Source organism: Lynx rufus, unplaced genomic scaffold (genome assembly GCF_022079265.1).
Source record: "Lynx rufus isolate CCGP_SWC_20201006 ecotype Redwood Valley unplaced genomic scaffold, mLynRuf1.p SCAF_12, whole genome shotgun sequence".
NCBI classification, from domain to species: domain Eukaryota; kingdom Metazoa; phylum Chordata; class Mammalia; order Carnivora; family Felidae; genus Lynx; species Lynx rufus.
Genome location: NW_025814826.1, coordinates 59,660,491 through 59,674,480, shown reverse-complemented (window position 1 = coordinate 59,674,480; position 13,990 = coordinate 59,660,491). Strand labels below are relative to the sequence as shown.

The following is a 13,990-nucleotide window of genomic DNA, read 5'->3' as shown; positions in this document are numbered from 1 at the left end:
GCCCCTGTGTGTTGTTTCCCCTTCTCTCCTTTCCGGTGATGGTTTTATCCCTACACCGCTGTTTTAGGGGTGTGTCAGGGGCTTAAATTCACCACTTACCACACGTGGCCAGAACACAAGAAATTTAAAAAGGTCTGAAAGTGCTGCCCATTTAGTACGGGACAGTAACAACCTGCCTTTAGCTCACCACCCTCTGGGGAAAAGAGGATGTAAACTGGTTTTTGATTTTAGATGGGACAGTGAACGAGCAGTGACTGTGCTAACCATCAACATATTCAACATAACCATCAACCACAGTATTTTGAAAGACCACCTCTGACACAGGCCAAGGAAAGAGATTTGTATCAAGTTCTATCCAAATCTTGGGTTATCTAAATTAATCCCCTCCCTTCCACCCCCAATATAGCTCATGGTAAGCACACAAGGGTACCGATACGCTCTCTCTACTTCATATTGTAGATCATTGTTTTCAGTTCAGTTCCCAATACCTAAACTGACTCTGACTATAAATAGCTTTGGCATGCTGAACCTGCAAAGCCTGTTGAAGAGTAGGAAAGCTACAAAAGTGTATGGGTACTTCAAACGGGACCACGTTAATGTTTCTGCCAGGGTCAGAAGAAGAGCAACTGAGAAGCAACTCTAGGGCTACCAATACGGTGCTTCAGGTCAAGGGCTCCGGGTTTTCCATACCATTTCTGTAAGTAGTCCAGGGCCTCCAAACGCGCACCAATCTCAAAAGTGATTCCAGGACGATTTGGGGGCTTTTTACTCATCTTGAGATCCTATTTCTTCCGTATTTGCTTTTCACTACCTCGGGAGGAAGGAACAAAAAAAAAAAAAAAAAAAGTTAGACTCCAATGCATAAAATGCATAGGGAGTAAGACAGAATTTTTAAAACCCCGCACGAGAAGCTAAAATAACTGCCAAATTTTAAAGAAATGGGAATGATGAGTACCAACATCTATAGGTAAAGTACGGTGCAACTTGCAGGCAGTCTGAATGATGAATTAAGGGAAAGGACATAAAAAAGAACCACTTCAAAAGAACAGATGAGCATTAAAACTTGCTCATGGCTAACGTGCTTTAAATTTGAACTTGAAAATACCCAAGAAAATTCTCCACACCAGCTGAAGCTGTTTTTTGTCTTGGACAAATCAAGACACCTGAGGGTTCTGGAATGGGACTACTGAAATTCTGAAGGGTACAAATTAATCAAGTTTTTCAACCAATGTGTGAGTGCCTCATAGCACACGACACTAGATAAGGCACAAAAGAGCATCTAAAGAAGGAAGAAGCAGTAGGCACACTCCTCTGCCAGTGACAATTTCAATAATAATTCCTGTGATTAGGACTCTTCATTACCTGCGATTTCCCACTTTGGTAGCAAATGAGTCAGTAATTTTAATTGAACATGCAAAGTGGCGTCGGAAATTTCTTCCTTACACTTCACGTTCAATAAGCAACAATGATATGGGTTTTTTTAACTAAAGAATTTCTTTCTGCTCTATTTCAACATAGCGCCCACACTGACGAATAAAAGTGGTCATAACGTTTAGACAAACAACAAACTACCAAGGACTATCTATTCCTCTCTTGATCATTGACTTGTAGGCTCTTTACTCCCCTTCTGGCCACACTGGACAGCCAGGACACCTGAGGTAGACTTTGTCACTAACTAGTACTTTAGGAATATGGATGCACTTTGAGATAGGCTAGACCAAAACATAACGGTAATCAGGAACGCAAACCTACAATTTTGGGGGGAAAAGAGAGATCCCTAAAACCTTCGTGATATTTAGAATTACTAATAGGATGCTGCTCTCCTCCAGGTTAAAAAAGAAAACACAACTGTTTTCTGGGTTTTTTAAAATGGTTTTCTCACAATTCAAAAGGGACAAAACATAACAACAGTAAACATAAAAACCGACTGTCCTTTCCTCTTTGAAAGGACCTCTGTTAATAGGTAAGGGTTAAACATGGCACCAATACTTGCCACAAAAATATGTAAACTCAAACCTAAATACTCCTGGGGAGGGAGGGGAGACTATCCTCTGGCCATGGCAAGAAAAAAGATTAATACATTAAAGTTAACAGGAAGCTAGGTCAGAGGGTATTTGGTGCAAAAGGGACAAAAGCATTTATTGTTTTTAAAAGGCTGGTCGTATGTAACATACAAGGCAGTTACTTAAATTATTTGTGTAGAAATCTAACTAACCTTTTCTACTGTTCTTCAGAAGAAGAACCCAGTATGGGGTAGTTTACCAGTTACACTATTTTCTACAACAAAACCTCGAACCCATAAAAGTGATGTTGTTAAGACCTATAAACTCCCAGTGATACTTTGGGATGAGGCACGATTTCCTCTTCCTTGGGTGGAGAGAGGAGGATGGGGAGGTATCGGAAATAAAGAAAAGACAAAGTAAGACAGTCTATGGGGGGAAGGGGTACGTGAAGCAAGAAGAGAAAAGGGGACAGAGAGAACGGAGAGGAACATAAACAGAAAAGAAAGCGAACAAGAATGGTAAAAAAAAAAAAAATTATCTGGATGGTTAAACTTGGAGGAGATGACAACTGGGAGGGAAGAGAAAATTCGCAAGAAGATAAAACACCGAGAAAGTGAAGCAAAGGTCAGAGAATGGCCGCGGGGCCACAGAAGGAGGGGGGTTGACGCGGGGCGGGAGCGGCTGGCAGAGACGGGCTGGAAGGGCTCAGACGGCGCTGGCGAAGAGCGGGAGGTGCCTCCAGGTTTGACAGCCGTCCGGCCCGCGGCAGTGGGGGAAGGAAGGGAGGGGGAGAGGGAGCGGCGGCGCCTAGACAATAGGGGCGGCGAGTTACGGGGAGGGACTCGAGAGGGGAGCGGGCCTGAGACAGACACCAGCGCGGGGGCGTCCCGGGCGGCCAGACGGGATCCAGGCGGCCTCCAGGCCCCCGCCACCGCCGCCGCCTCTTACCGACTCGGCCTCCTCTCCGCACAGCAGCCGGGCCGTCCGGGGCCGAGCCGGGGCACGAGCAGGGCGGCCAGCCCGGGCCTCCGCCTCCGCCTCCGCCCAGGCAGCGGCCGGGGAGGAAGCGGGAGGGGAGAGAGCAGGGACCGCAGCGCCGGGTCGGGCCCGAGGTCGCGCGGGAGGGAGCAGGTCCGAGCCCTCAAGCCCGCTCAGTGTCCGCTGCCATCGCCGCCTCCGCCGCCGCCGCCGCCACCGCCGGCCAGCCCTGACGCGACGCCGGGCCCAGCGACGTCAGCCGCCCGCGACGCGCCGGAAGCGGGCCTGGGCGCGTCACGTGACTCGCGAGGGTTGGGCCCAGGCCGCGCCTCCGATTGGAGAGTACCCCTGGGAGGCGGGGCTTGGCGGCAGTTGGCTGATGGCTAGCGGGAGGGGCAGTTATTAGGCAAAGAGGGAAAGCGAGCTCCGGGAGCCAATTAGGAGTTCTGAAGTGTTAGTTGACCTTTGAGAGATGAGGACAGGGCCCATTGAGTATTATCATGGTTGATTTGGTGAGAAACAGATTGCCAAAGCTCAACCCCAGCACTTGGGCAAACTTTTGTAATTACACTACGCAATTTCTTAGATATCCACCCCATTCCACAATAAGAATAGAGCGAATGTTTACTGTCCCTGTCAACAAACAGCTATTGAGTGGACACTCTGTGGCAGGTGCTGTGTTATTAGTACATTACATGACAACTGCTTTCGCCCAATTGTATTGCTCTCTATTGTATAGGCGATCCTTACAATACAAAAGGTAGCTATTAACACTTGTGTGTGTTGTGCAGGTAAAGAACCTATGGCTAAGTTGATGTGACTTCCCCAAGACTACCCAGGTAATGATGGCAGAACTAGTTTCATTGTATATCTGCCATGTACCAAACTCTGGAGTAGGCACAGGAGAAAGTGTTCCCCACTGTGGAAACCAACTAGTGAACACGTTCAAAGCGATGTTGAGCTGAAAATCTTTTTTCTCTCTCTTCCCAATGTACCACTCTGGATCTCAAGCTTTCTAAATGCAACATTGCATACTAATAACACTTATATTTATCATGCTTTACAGTGTCGAGTTAAAATAGCAAAGTATCTCTTTAAGCTTTAATTATAGTCAGATTTGGTAATTTAAACAACTATATTCACATCCTTTTATTCCAAAGACATTCATTCAGTACTTACTGTGTTACTAATAGCTACTGAGCTAGAGTGAGCATGGCAATACGTAGAAAAGATATAAATAAGACAGTCTGTAGTGGACATTTGTCTTGTATGGGAGTTGCCCAACATCTGAACTCCCAACCCATGTTTGGGAAATTTACCATCATGGTTGTCATTAATGCATTATGCCATATATTTCCAGAGTCTTCTGGATACATGACAGGCTTATCCTTCGTGCCCTCCTTAGAATTATGTGTGGCCATTTGGTTTGCTTTGGCTAATAAAATGAAATTGAAAGTGAGCTTTGTCATGGCTAGCTGGTAATTTTAAAAGGCACTTCACCCAGATTTCTGTCTCTGGCACAGTGATAAGCAATATTTGAGATGGTGACTGCTCTAGCCACCCAGATTCTAGACAGATCGTGATGAGCCCATAACTCACTGCTAATCTGCAAATGATATGTAAATGTAAGGAGAAAAATTAAAATCTGCCGTTTTAAGCTTTTGAGAGTTTGGGAGTTGTTCATTACACAGCATAAGCTAACACAAACTGACCGATACACTCACCTTATGAGTCTTTGGAGGCAGAGTCAACCTCACACTAAGTAAGATGAAAATGTCAGAAACTCACTTCCCTGTTCCCCTTCCAGTTAAAGTGCTATTCTCAGCTACATTTATTTGACTCTCACTGAGTTCTGTGTATGAGAAGCTGCTAGTGATGTTCAAAATAAGGAACATTTTCTCCAGCAGCAGTGGCAGTGCCAGGGACCAAATTTCTGACTTTCAGGCTAGAGCTAACTAACAGAACCCTGGCAGAACCCATGCTGACCCCCAAGCCAGGAAGTGAAAAAGAAATATCTGTTGCTGACATCACTGAAAATTCGAGATTGTTTGTAATTTAGATAAAATACATATATAAAGGATAATATAGATTCTATCCACTCTCCATTGTTTGTTGAGAATTTGCCAATCTACCCTGAAAATATGATTATCCCATTTTAACTGAGACTTATTAAGGGACAGCTCCAATAACACAACTTGAAAGAAAAAAAAAATGGAAACGAGGTCTTAGGTAAATGATTCCTGGCTTGTGAATTGTACAGCTGAGTATTTTCAATGAACTTAATATCATCCTCTAAAGGACACTTTGAAAATGGAGAGGGGACTTTATTTTTAGTTGTCACATGATTGGAGTAGGGCACGACTGCAATTTAATGGGACAGACAAGGGCTGCCTAGACATCCTAAGAGGCACAGTACAGTCCCATACCTGGAAGAATTGCCCAAGGTCATGCATGACTTTGAATGTCCCTCCGACCATTCAGGTAGGTCAAAACCCTTTTCATAATTGCCTAAGCCTAGAACTCGGTTTTGTACCAAAGCACAAAGTATTTTGCAAGGTATTTTTTTTATTTTTTTAATGTTTATTTATTTTTGAGAAAAAGAGCATGAGTGGGGAAGGAGCAGCGAGAGAAGGAGACACAGAATCAGAAGCGGGCTCTGGGCTCCGAGCTGTCAGCACAGAGCCCGACGTGGGGCTCGAACTCACGAACCGTAAGCTCATGACCTAAGCCAAAGTCAGACGCTTAACTGACTGAGCCACCTAGGCACCCCTTGCAAGGTTTTAAAACACACTCAATTTTCCCAGAATGAAGCAACCTTGTAATATGAGGGAAGATTGTTCTTTTCTATGAAAATGTCCAAGAACTTATCCCATTTTTAAAAATCAAGCCACAAATGCAAAGCTACTCGTGGTATTTGAGACACTGATAGAATACACACATATCACCCTACATTTTAGTTGTTACATTCAAGGTAAATGTAAATTTTGATGCTAGCACTTGACTACTTCATTATGTTTGCGAATCATGGCTCAACATTTACGTATATTTCCACCAAGTTTCCTCTTTTATTATAAGTTATTTCCACAAAGTTTGTTCTTCTGTCCCTGTTATGTCATCGTGTTAAGTTTTTTTTTCAATGTGTCGAGCTTGATTATACCACCTGTGAATTCAATTTCAGAAAAGTTCAGAGGGTGTTACATGATATTAACTCACAGAGGTGGTGTTAGGTCTGATAAAGCTGAAGAAAATTCATATAGGCGATCATTGCCTCTTCCGGCCATGCCTCTTCTAGCCTAGTCAAAGTTCAGGATCAGCGCAGGAATCCCAGATGTAGGAAAGTCTAGAGATGACTCCCCAGCCATGCAGCGAAGCCCTGCATGGCTATGTCCCCACCCCCCTCTCCCACCCAGCACACCCCTCATCCAGATGGTTAATGTTAGCCATCAGTCACTTCATCTCCAAATATAGAAAGAAAGAACTTACAGCTGTGTTTGAGTGGAACCAAACGAGCAGCGAGCAAATTATCTTGAAACAACAGTCCTTAGGCAGAAATCACTGAACTAAATTCCTCCAACATGAAAACTATAAATATGAAACCATTATATTTCCTGGAATATTTGACAATTCTATATACCTATTTTAAGGGAGGGAAAAAGTTACTACTGAATATCACATATTCTTCGATTACATATGAAACACAAGAAGGCCATTTTTTTGTGTGTTTTTCTCTAAAGTTGATTTTTTTTTAAATATACTAGTTGAATAGAGATCTGAACTGTTACAATAGATATTCATTTTTGAGAGGCAGAGCCCGAGTGGGGGAGGGCAGAGAGAGAGGGAGACACAGAATCCAAAGCAGGCTCCAGGCTCTGAGCTGTCAGCACGGAGCCTGATGCGGGGCTCGAACCCAGGAACGGTGAGATCATGACCTAAGCTGAAGTCGGACGCTTAACCAACTGAGCCACTCAGGCGCCCCTGAAATAAAACTTTGTTTTATTTATTTATTTATTTATTTATTTATTTATTTATTTATTTATTATTTTTATTTTTATTTTATTTTTATTTTTTATTTATTTACTTTTACTCGAGGTTCATATGCTCCTCAAAAGCCCTCTGGCTTTCTGAGATTTTTAAGAATTTTTGACTCGGCAGGAATGATTTTGAGCTATCAGCCTCTGCTAGTAAAGGTCATAAAATAGAAAAAAAAAATGTTTCACTCAGCAAAAGCTTAGAAATGCAGCAAAAGATCTGAATGATAAAGAAGTCCTTTCTGTGCAGATTGTCCTGAAACAATGGAGTGACCAGAAATTCGTCATCCAAGCCTGGACACTTAGAAGAGTAATTAAAAAAAAGGCACGCGGGGCGCCTGGGTGGCGCAGTCGGTTAAGCGTCCGACTTCAGCCAGGTCACGATCTCGCGGTCCGTGAGTTCGAGCCCCGCGTCGGGCTCTGGGCTGATGGCTCAGAGCCTGGAGCCTGTTTCCGATTCTGTGTCTCCCTCTCTCTCTGCCCCTCCCCCGTTCGTGCTCTGTCTCTCTCTGTCCCAAAAATAAATAAACGTTGAAAAAAAAAATTAAAAAAAAAAAAAAAAGGCACGCTATTATGATTATGTCAGAATAACAAATGTATTCCCGGGCAGTCCCAGACCACGTAAGACATACAATCATTCTACCTAAAGCAGGGAGAATTATGATGCTTCGCATTTCCTCTGATTTGGGTTGCTGTTTACTGTTACGACTTCCATTAACTATATCAGTGTTTTTGAGCATTGCCCCACCAATTATCTGTATTAGACCTTCCTGGGCTCTTCGTTAAAATGCAAGTTTGGGGCCCTAACCTGCATCATAGGTTTGGCGATTAGCAATCTGCAGTGTCAAAGCCATCCTAAATGATTCTCACGTACGCGAAGTTTCAGAACTGGGTCACGCTAGGATTCATTTGGTTGCATGCGACAGAAAGTTTAATGCAAACAAGTATGAGCATAAAGGAAGTTTGTATTTGTGGAATCAAGAAGGGATCAGTAGGCCTTCGGGGGCAGTTTAACCCAGGGATCGAATTACAACATCTTTTTCTTCTGCTTCCTGGGGGTTAGCTTGACTCCCAGGATCACTTCCAGGCCCCCAGCAGCTTCAGCCTTGTCCTTACAACATCCCGAGACAAAAAGGAGTTCTGGCGGTGACTCTGTCGTTGGCCTAAATTAAGTCAGGTGCCCACCTGTGAGCCAAGCGTGATGGCCATGGGAGTCATTTGGATTGCCATCAGGTGGATCCCATCCCCAACCAGGCAAGTGGGAGTAGAGACTGGCCCAAACCTCATAGACTGAGAAATGGGGGTGAGTAGTTCCTTTAAAGAAAGTTGGAGCGCCACTACTTGAAAGAAAGAGAATAGAAGTTGGACAGCAGGGCAACGAATACTCCTCTCAACTGGCTTATACTGACTGGAACTCCAAATTACAACCCACAGCTATGCAATGGAACTGACAATGCTTGTCCTGGTTTGCAACACCAGGAAAGCAAATCTGGTAAGGGATTGACTCAGCATTCACGTTCCCGATTCCTTAGGTGTTTGCTTTTAGAGGCAGTCTCTACACTGTAGAAACACATTGCTGGGGATTGTTGTGGGGGTTTTTCTTTCTAAGTTTACTTATTTTTTTTTTTTTTGAGGAGCTAGAGGAGCAGAGAGAGAGGGAGACACAGAATCCCAAGCAGGCTCTGCACTGTCAGTACAGAGCCTGACATGGGGCTCAGTCCCAGGAACCATGAGATCATGACTTGAGCCAAGATCAAGAGTCAGCTGCTTAGCCAACTGAGCCGCCCAGACACCCCACTGCCGGGGAGGGTTAAAACTGGGAACGGAGAGGGTGGGCAACAGAAAATAGCAAGTACACAGGTAAATAGTAATCAAACAGCAAACACTTTTAACCCCTGAGAACGGAGCTAGCTACAATTCGGTGGCATCCTCAGCTAAGGCAGACGGCATGCTTTCATTCTTCCCTTATTCATTTATTTGTGTAATCACCCAACAATCTTTTACTGAAATTCTACCGAGTGCTAGGAACTGGGCAATACACAGTGAGAGAACAGGAAGAAAAATAACACCAGGTATCCAGTTCTAAGGTAACTTGCCATGATGGGGCGATGGGTATAGAAACAACCAAGCCCGGTATCAATATTCACGTTCAATTAAATATTCATTGGTTTGGAATAGACATATCTTGGTGTGCTTCTGCTGACTCCGCAAATCAAGGAAGACTGCAGAGAGGAAGCGGCATTTGGAAAACACTTTGCGGAGGAGTAAGCTTCAAACAAGAGGCCCGTGCAGATTCTAAAATTATCATTGCCTTCTAGTTCGTTATAGCTTCGATTCAGGCTCTGGCAAGTAAAAAATATCATTCCGCTTCCATTTCCTTGCCACAGGCATTTATGGAATACGGGCCAAGTCAGCGCTAGGCCCCAGGAGCTGACGATCAATAGGCTTAATTCCCCATCCTGAGGCACTGAACTGGGCAGTGAAACAGACAAACAGGTGGGTTGGCTACAACGTTGACTGTCAGCAAGCAAGAACGTGCAGGGTCAGAGTATGTGCTCTAGCTGGTCCCTTGGCCATTGGTCTAAGCGTCTGCTCTCTTGGTCGGGACCCGAACACAATGCCACCGTCTCCAAAGTAAACGCCTGACCCGCAGATGAAAAGGTTCCCCTCTGGGGGAGGGGCAGAGAACTTGCTTGTACAAGCATGGCCACAGTTGACTGGCTTGCCTCGCTAAAAAAATATTGCAGCCACACCGCGTTGTGGTCAGGTATTGGATTACTTCCTCTTTTGTATTTTTGCAAAACATTCAACAGAGTTCGTTTCCTCAGGATCAGAGTAAACACCCTTCGGTTTTCTTTCTTTTCTTTTTTAGAACTACGGGTATCAGGAAGATCATAGGAGACCATATACGTTTAAAGGAAATCCATGCGTTAACTCATTTCTTGCCATGATTTTTTTTTTTATAGCAATTTAAGATGATGAAGCATTCTAGAGCCAAGGGGTTTGGAATAAAACCAGGAGTCGTTAAGGTAAACCTGACACTTTTACCAGAGTGTTTGGGAACCAGACCCTTCTCTGGTGCTCCTTTCCTCACATAGAAATGGGAGTTGGAAATCTACTTCACAGGGTTGTGATGAACATCGAATTCGATAGAACAAATCTTACACGTTTTGCAAATTATAATCGATATACCAATGCCAGGTATTTCTTGATGTTTCTTTGTCACCAGTCACAGGGACACGTATTTCCAGTCACTGGCGTCTCTGAGGGTAGTCGTTTCATGCTCTGTGACTCCATGAACACACGCATCTTCTGAGGACTTGCTTTGCATCCGCCTTGTGTTTGCCGCTGGGGATGACAGAGACGAAGAGAACCCTGTTCTTGCACCAAGAACGCAAGCTCTTACTTAGGGTTTTTGTGAGCTGATCAGTCTGTCTCCATCCTCCTCCTTTGCCCGACCCCCCCATTTCTCAGCCTCTCTCTCTCTCGTCCTCGCTTAAAAAAAATAATAAATTTCCACCGTAATGCAAATATGAACGCTTAGCAAACAGTAAGGACGTATCTAGAGCATTTTTGAGACAGGAATTCTAGCTGCAAGAAATCTTGTATAAATGCTAAAAAAAAAAAAAAAAGGAAAAAACCACATTACTGAATTCATTTATGAGTTCTAACAGTTTCTTTTTAAGTCTTTAGGGTGTTCTATATATAAGATCATGTCATCTGCAAATGGATAATTTTACTTCTTCCTTTCTGATTTGAATACCTTTTATTTATTTTTCTTGCCTCGTTGCTCTGGGTAGGACTTCTAGTGGTGAGAGCAGGCTTATATTTACTGCTTACACTTTTCCCCTTCCACACACATACCCTCCACTGATAATGGAGAATTGAGCATTCTAGGGAACATACTTTTTTTTTTTTTACATTTATTTTATTTTGAGAGAGGGAGAGTGAGGGAGTAGCAGAAAGAGAGGGGAGAGAGAATCCCAAGTAGGCTCTGCACCTGTCAGGATCGAGAGGTGAGATCCTGAGATCCTGACCCGAACAGAAATCAGGAGTCAGACGCTTAACCGACAGAGACACCCAGGCGCCCCATAACATACTTTTGAAAACACCGGGGTGGCTCCACTGGTTAAGCGTCTGACTCTTGACATCGGCTCAGGCCAGAATCTCGTGGTTCATGGGTTCCATCCCCACATCCAGCTCCACACTAACAGTGCAGAGCCTGCTTGGGATTCTCGGTCTCCTCTCTCGGCCTCTCTCTCTCCCTCTCAAAATAAACAAAAAACTAAAAATAGATTAAAAAAATAATAAAAGTGCTGCTTTCTAGCATGCAGGATAGAGGGCTCAATTCAGTTCTACCTAGCTTTTACTTCAGTTATTTATTGATTCCCCAAATGTTTCTGGATAACCTGTTTCTTGGCAGGCAGGATCCTTGATGTTGGGTCTCCAGGAATGAAGAAAAATGACAAAACTCTCTGCCTTCATAAAGCTTACAGTCTGGCTGAGGAATGAATTTATCACTGCAAAAAATAAAAGTTGTGGTATGTGACAGAGTGAAAGGTACTAAGGAGAAGAATAAAGCAGGGAACGAAGTGAGGAGAGTGTGCGGAGGGCAGTTTAGTTAGTGACGGAAAACACTTGAGCTGAGAGCCAAGGGAGGTGAGAGAACGCCCTGTGACTATCAGGGGGACATTCTGGGCAGAGAGAAGAATGAGCACAAGATCCTGGAGCAGGCACGAGTCTGGCATTTAAGGAACGGCAAGGAGACAAGTGGACCTGGGGAGAGAGGAGCGAAGGGGTGGGCTCCAGGGCTTGAATTCCATCCCTGACACTTGACGGTGTGGGTAAACCCTCCAAACTTCCATCCTGCCTGCGTGTAATAATCGTACTTATTTCCTAGGGCTGGGTGAGGTTTAATCACACACATGAAGTGTTTCATACAGTGCCTGCCTCATAGGAAATGCTCAAACGTGTTTGATGTGATCGTTATTGCTCACAGGTTAAGAAGGCAGGCTCGTAGTCTCAGTTCTACCAGCTCACCATTTACCGGCCATGTGACTTTGAGCGAAGTATCGAACTCTCTGTGCCTCGGTTTTCTCATCTGTAAAATGAGGTTAATAACAGAGCCTCCCTCGTGGAGTTGGTATGAGGATTAAATGTGCTAATAATATCTGTGAAGGAAGGAGAACAGCGCCTGGGAACCGGTAAGGGCTCCATAAAGTTAGCAATGATTGTGATCATTAATGGTGTCCTGATATGTTCCAGATCAGTAAAAGAATAGACTAAAGTCTTTTTGACGTCAGTCTTTTGGGAAAGGGGACTTGTGGACTTGGGCAGAGCCCAGGGTCTTGAGGAGTCAGAAGGATTTTTTTTTTCCCCTTCCTCCTCTAGAAAACATTAGCCAGGGCTGGAAGGAGGAGGATGAAAATAGAAAGAATAAGAGACACAGAGAGAGAACAAGAAGGAGGAGAGCTATGGGTTTCAAGAAAGAGGGTACCAGACTCCCAGAACTGCCGTTGGGCAAAATGGCTACCTGGTAAATGTAGGCAGATGTGACCAGCCCCAGCCTCGAATAAACGTGCCTGTATTCTAAGGCTGGCACCCTGACCAAATAGACTGGAACAGCGAATGGCCCAGGAAGTCACATTTGTTGGGACTATGTATTAGTTATCTATTGCTGTGTGAGGAGTTACCCCAAGCTTTGTGCTTTCAAATACGATCTTTTATCACATAGTTTCTACAGGTCAGAAGTATGGACAATACTGAGCTGGTTTCTCTGCTTGTGGGTGTTCAAAGGCTGGAATCAAAGGGCTGACTGGGGCCGTAGTCATGGCAGGGCTCAGCTGGAGAAAGATCTACTTCTGAGGCACTCACGTGGCGGTTGAGTGGATTCCCAGCCATCGGACTGAGGGCTTCAGTCCTTCACTGGCATCTCAGATAACCCCTCAGATTCTGGTCTTGTGTGCTTTTCCAACATGGCAGCTTGCTTCTTCAAAGCGTGTGAGCCTAGAAGGTAATGGAGAGGCCAACAAGACAGAAGCCGCAGTCTTTTGTAACCTCATCGTGGGAGTGCCAACCCATCACTTGTGTCTCATCTATGCAGGAGAAGCAAGTTATTCGCTTCAGCCCACACTGAAGGGAAAGAGATCACACAACCAGCTTTGAGGGTCATCTTTGCAAACTTTCTACCAAGACTCGACGTGACTACTCCGCCAACAGCTTCTGTTGCTAGGAGCATGTTCTATAGAAGATCCTACCTTTGGCATCACCTCAGGGAGAAAGGTGGACCCCTTTCTTGGGAGAACCCCAAGAAAGAATGAGATTAACTCTTCTGCCGGGCTGACCCCCTGGGGCTTTGCACCCACACTCTTTCCACTACCCAATGCACCTCAGTATTGTTGGAACGTATTTTTTTTTTCTCATTTACAATAGCAGAGATTTGTAGGGACCCACCGACAGCAGGAAATTCTTTGAGCTCAACTAAAATGTAAATATAAAATGTAAAATGCCACCCAGGGAGTTTCCTGGAAAGCTCAACCTTTGGTGAATCAACATATTGCCACGACGGACATTTTCATAAAATCCAGCTCTTGGTATGGAATAAAATTCTGAATCTAATAGCATCTGTGCATTATCGCCAATAAACTGAGTCGATTTGGACAGAGCACAACTATGCAGTACTCATGTTGGAAAGGACCAGAAGATGACAAGCAAGAAGTGTTTGAGAAGGGTTCTCCAGAAGTTTCTCTTATGTTCTTACAGCTCGGTGTGACGAGGTAGCTCAGAAAAGCATCCCTCGAGCGACCATGATGTATCCAGCTGGCCTGATCGGTGGGCCGCACCTCACCTGTCGCTGGTCCAGAAGACTGGAGGTTTCACCATCCTCCTGGGCGTGAATGCCACTGATGTGAGCCCAACAGGAAGTGTGACCTCATTCTGCTTCTCAGTCTCTGGTGACACAGGCTGTTTTTGAAAGAAAAC

At 44.6% G+C, this 13,990-nt stretch overlaps 1 protein-coding gene and 1 long non-coding RNA gene across 5 annotated transcripts in view; both read right to left on the bottom strand.

Annotated features, from left to right (window-relative positions):
- PHF20L1 (PHD finger protein 20 like 1) overlaps nucleotides 1-3,203 on the bottom strand; it is an 86,457-nt gene extending 83,254 nt beyond the window's left edge. Inside the window, exons 1-2 of one of the 4 annotated variants that reach the window (XM_047074205.1) lie at nucleotides 2,952-3,203; nucleotides 691-807 (exon numbers count right to left, since the gene is read on the bottom strand). In XM_047074205.1, coding sequence (XP_046930161.1) covers nucleotides 691-773 — 83 coding nt within the window. In that variant the 5' untranslated portion in view covers nucleotides 774-807; nucleotides 2,952-3,203. Of the gene's footprint in view, nucleotides 1-690; nucleotides 812-2,951 lie in introns of all 4 variants that reach the window. The other 3 variants (XM_047074203.1, XM_047074202.1, XM_047074204.1) reach the window with 3 other exon arrangements.
- A 7,068-nt stretch (nucleotides 3,204-10,271) lies between these two features.
- Nucleotides 10,272-13,928, bottom strand: LOC124507821 (uncharacterized). Its single transcript, XR_006961144.1, has 3 exons — nucleotides 13,857-13,928; nucleotides 12,884-13,015; nucleotides 10,272-10,357 (listed from the first exon to the last, which is right to left on the bottom strand). It is a non-coding gene; the product is annotated as an uncharacterized LOC124507821 (long non-coding RNA).
- Between the last annotated feature and the right edge of the window lie 62 nt (nucleotides 13,929-13,990).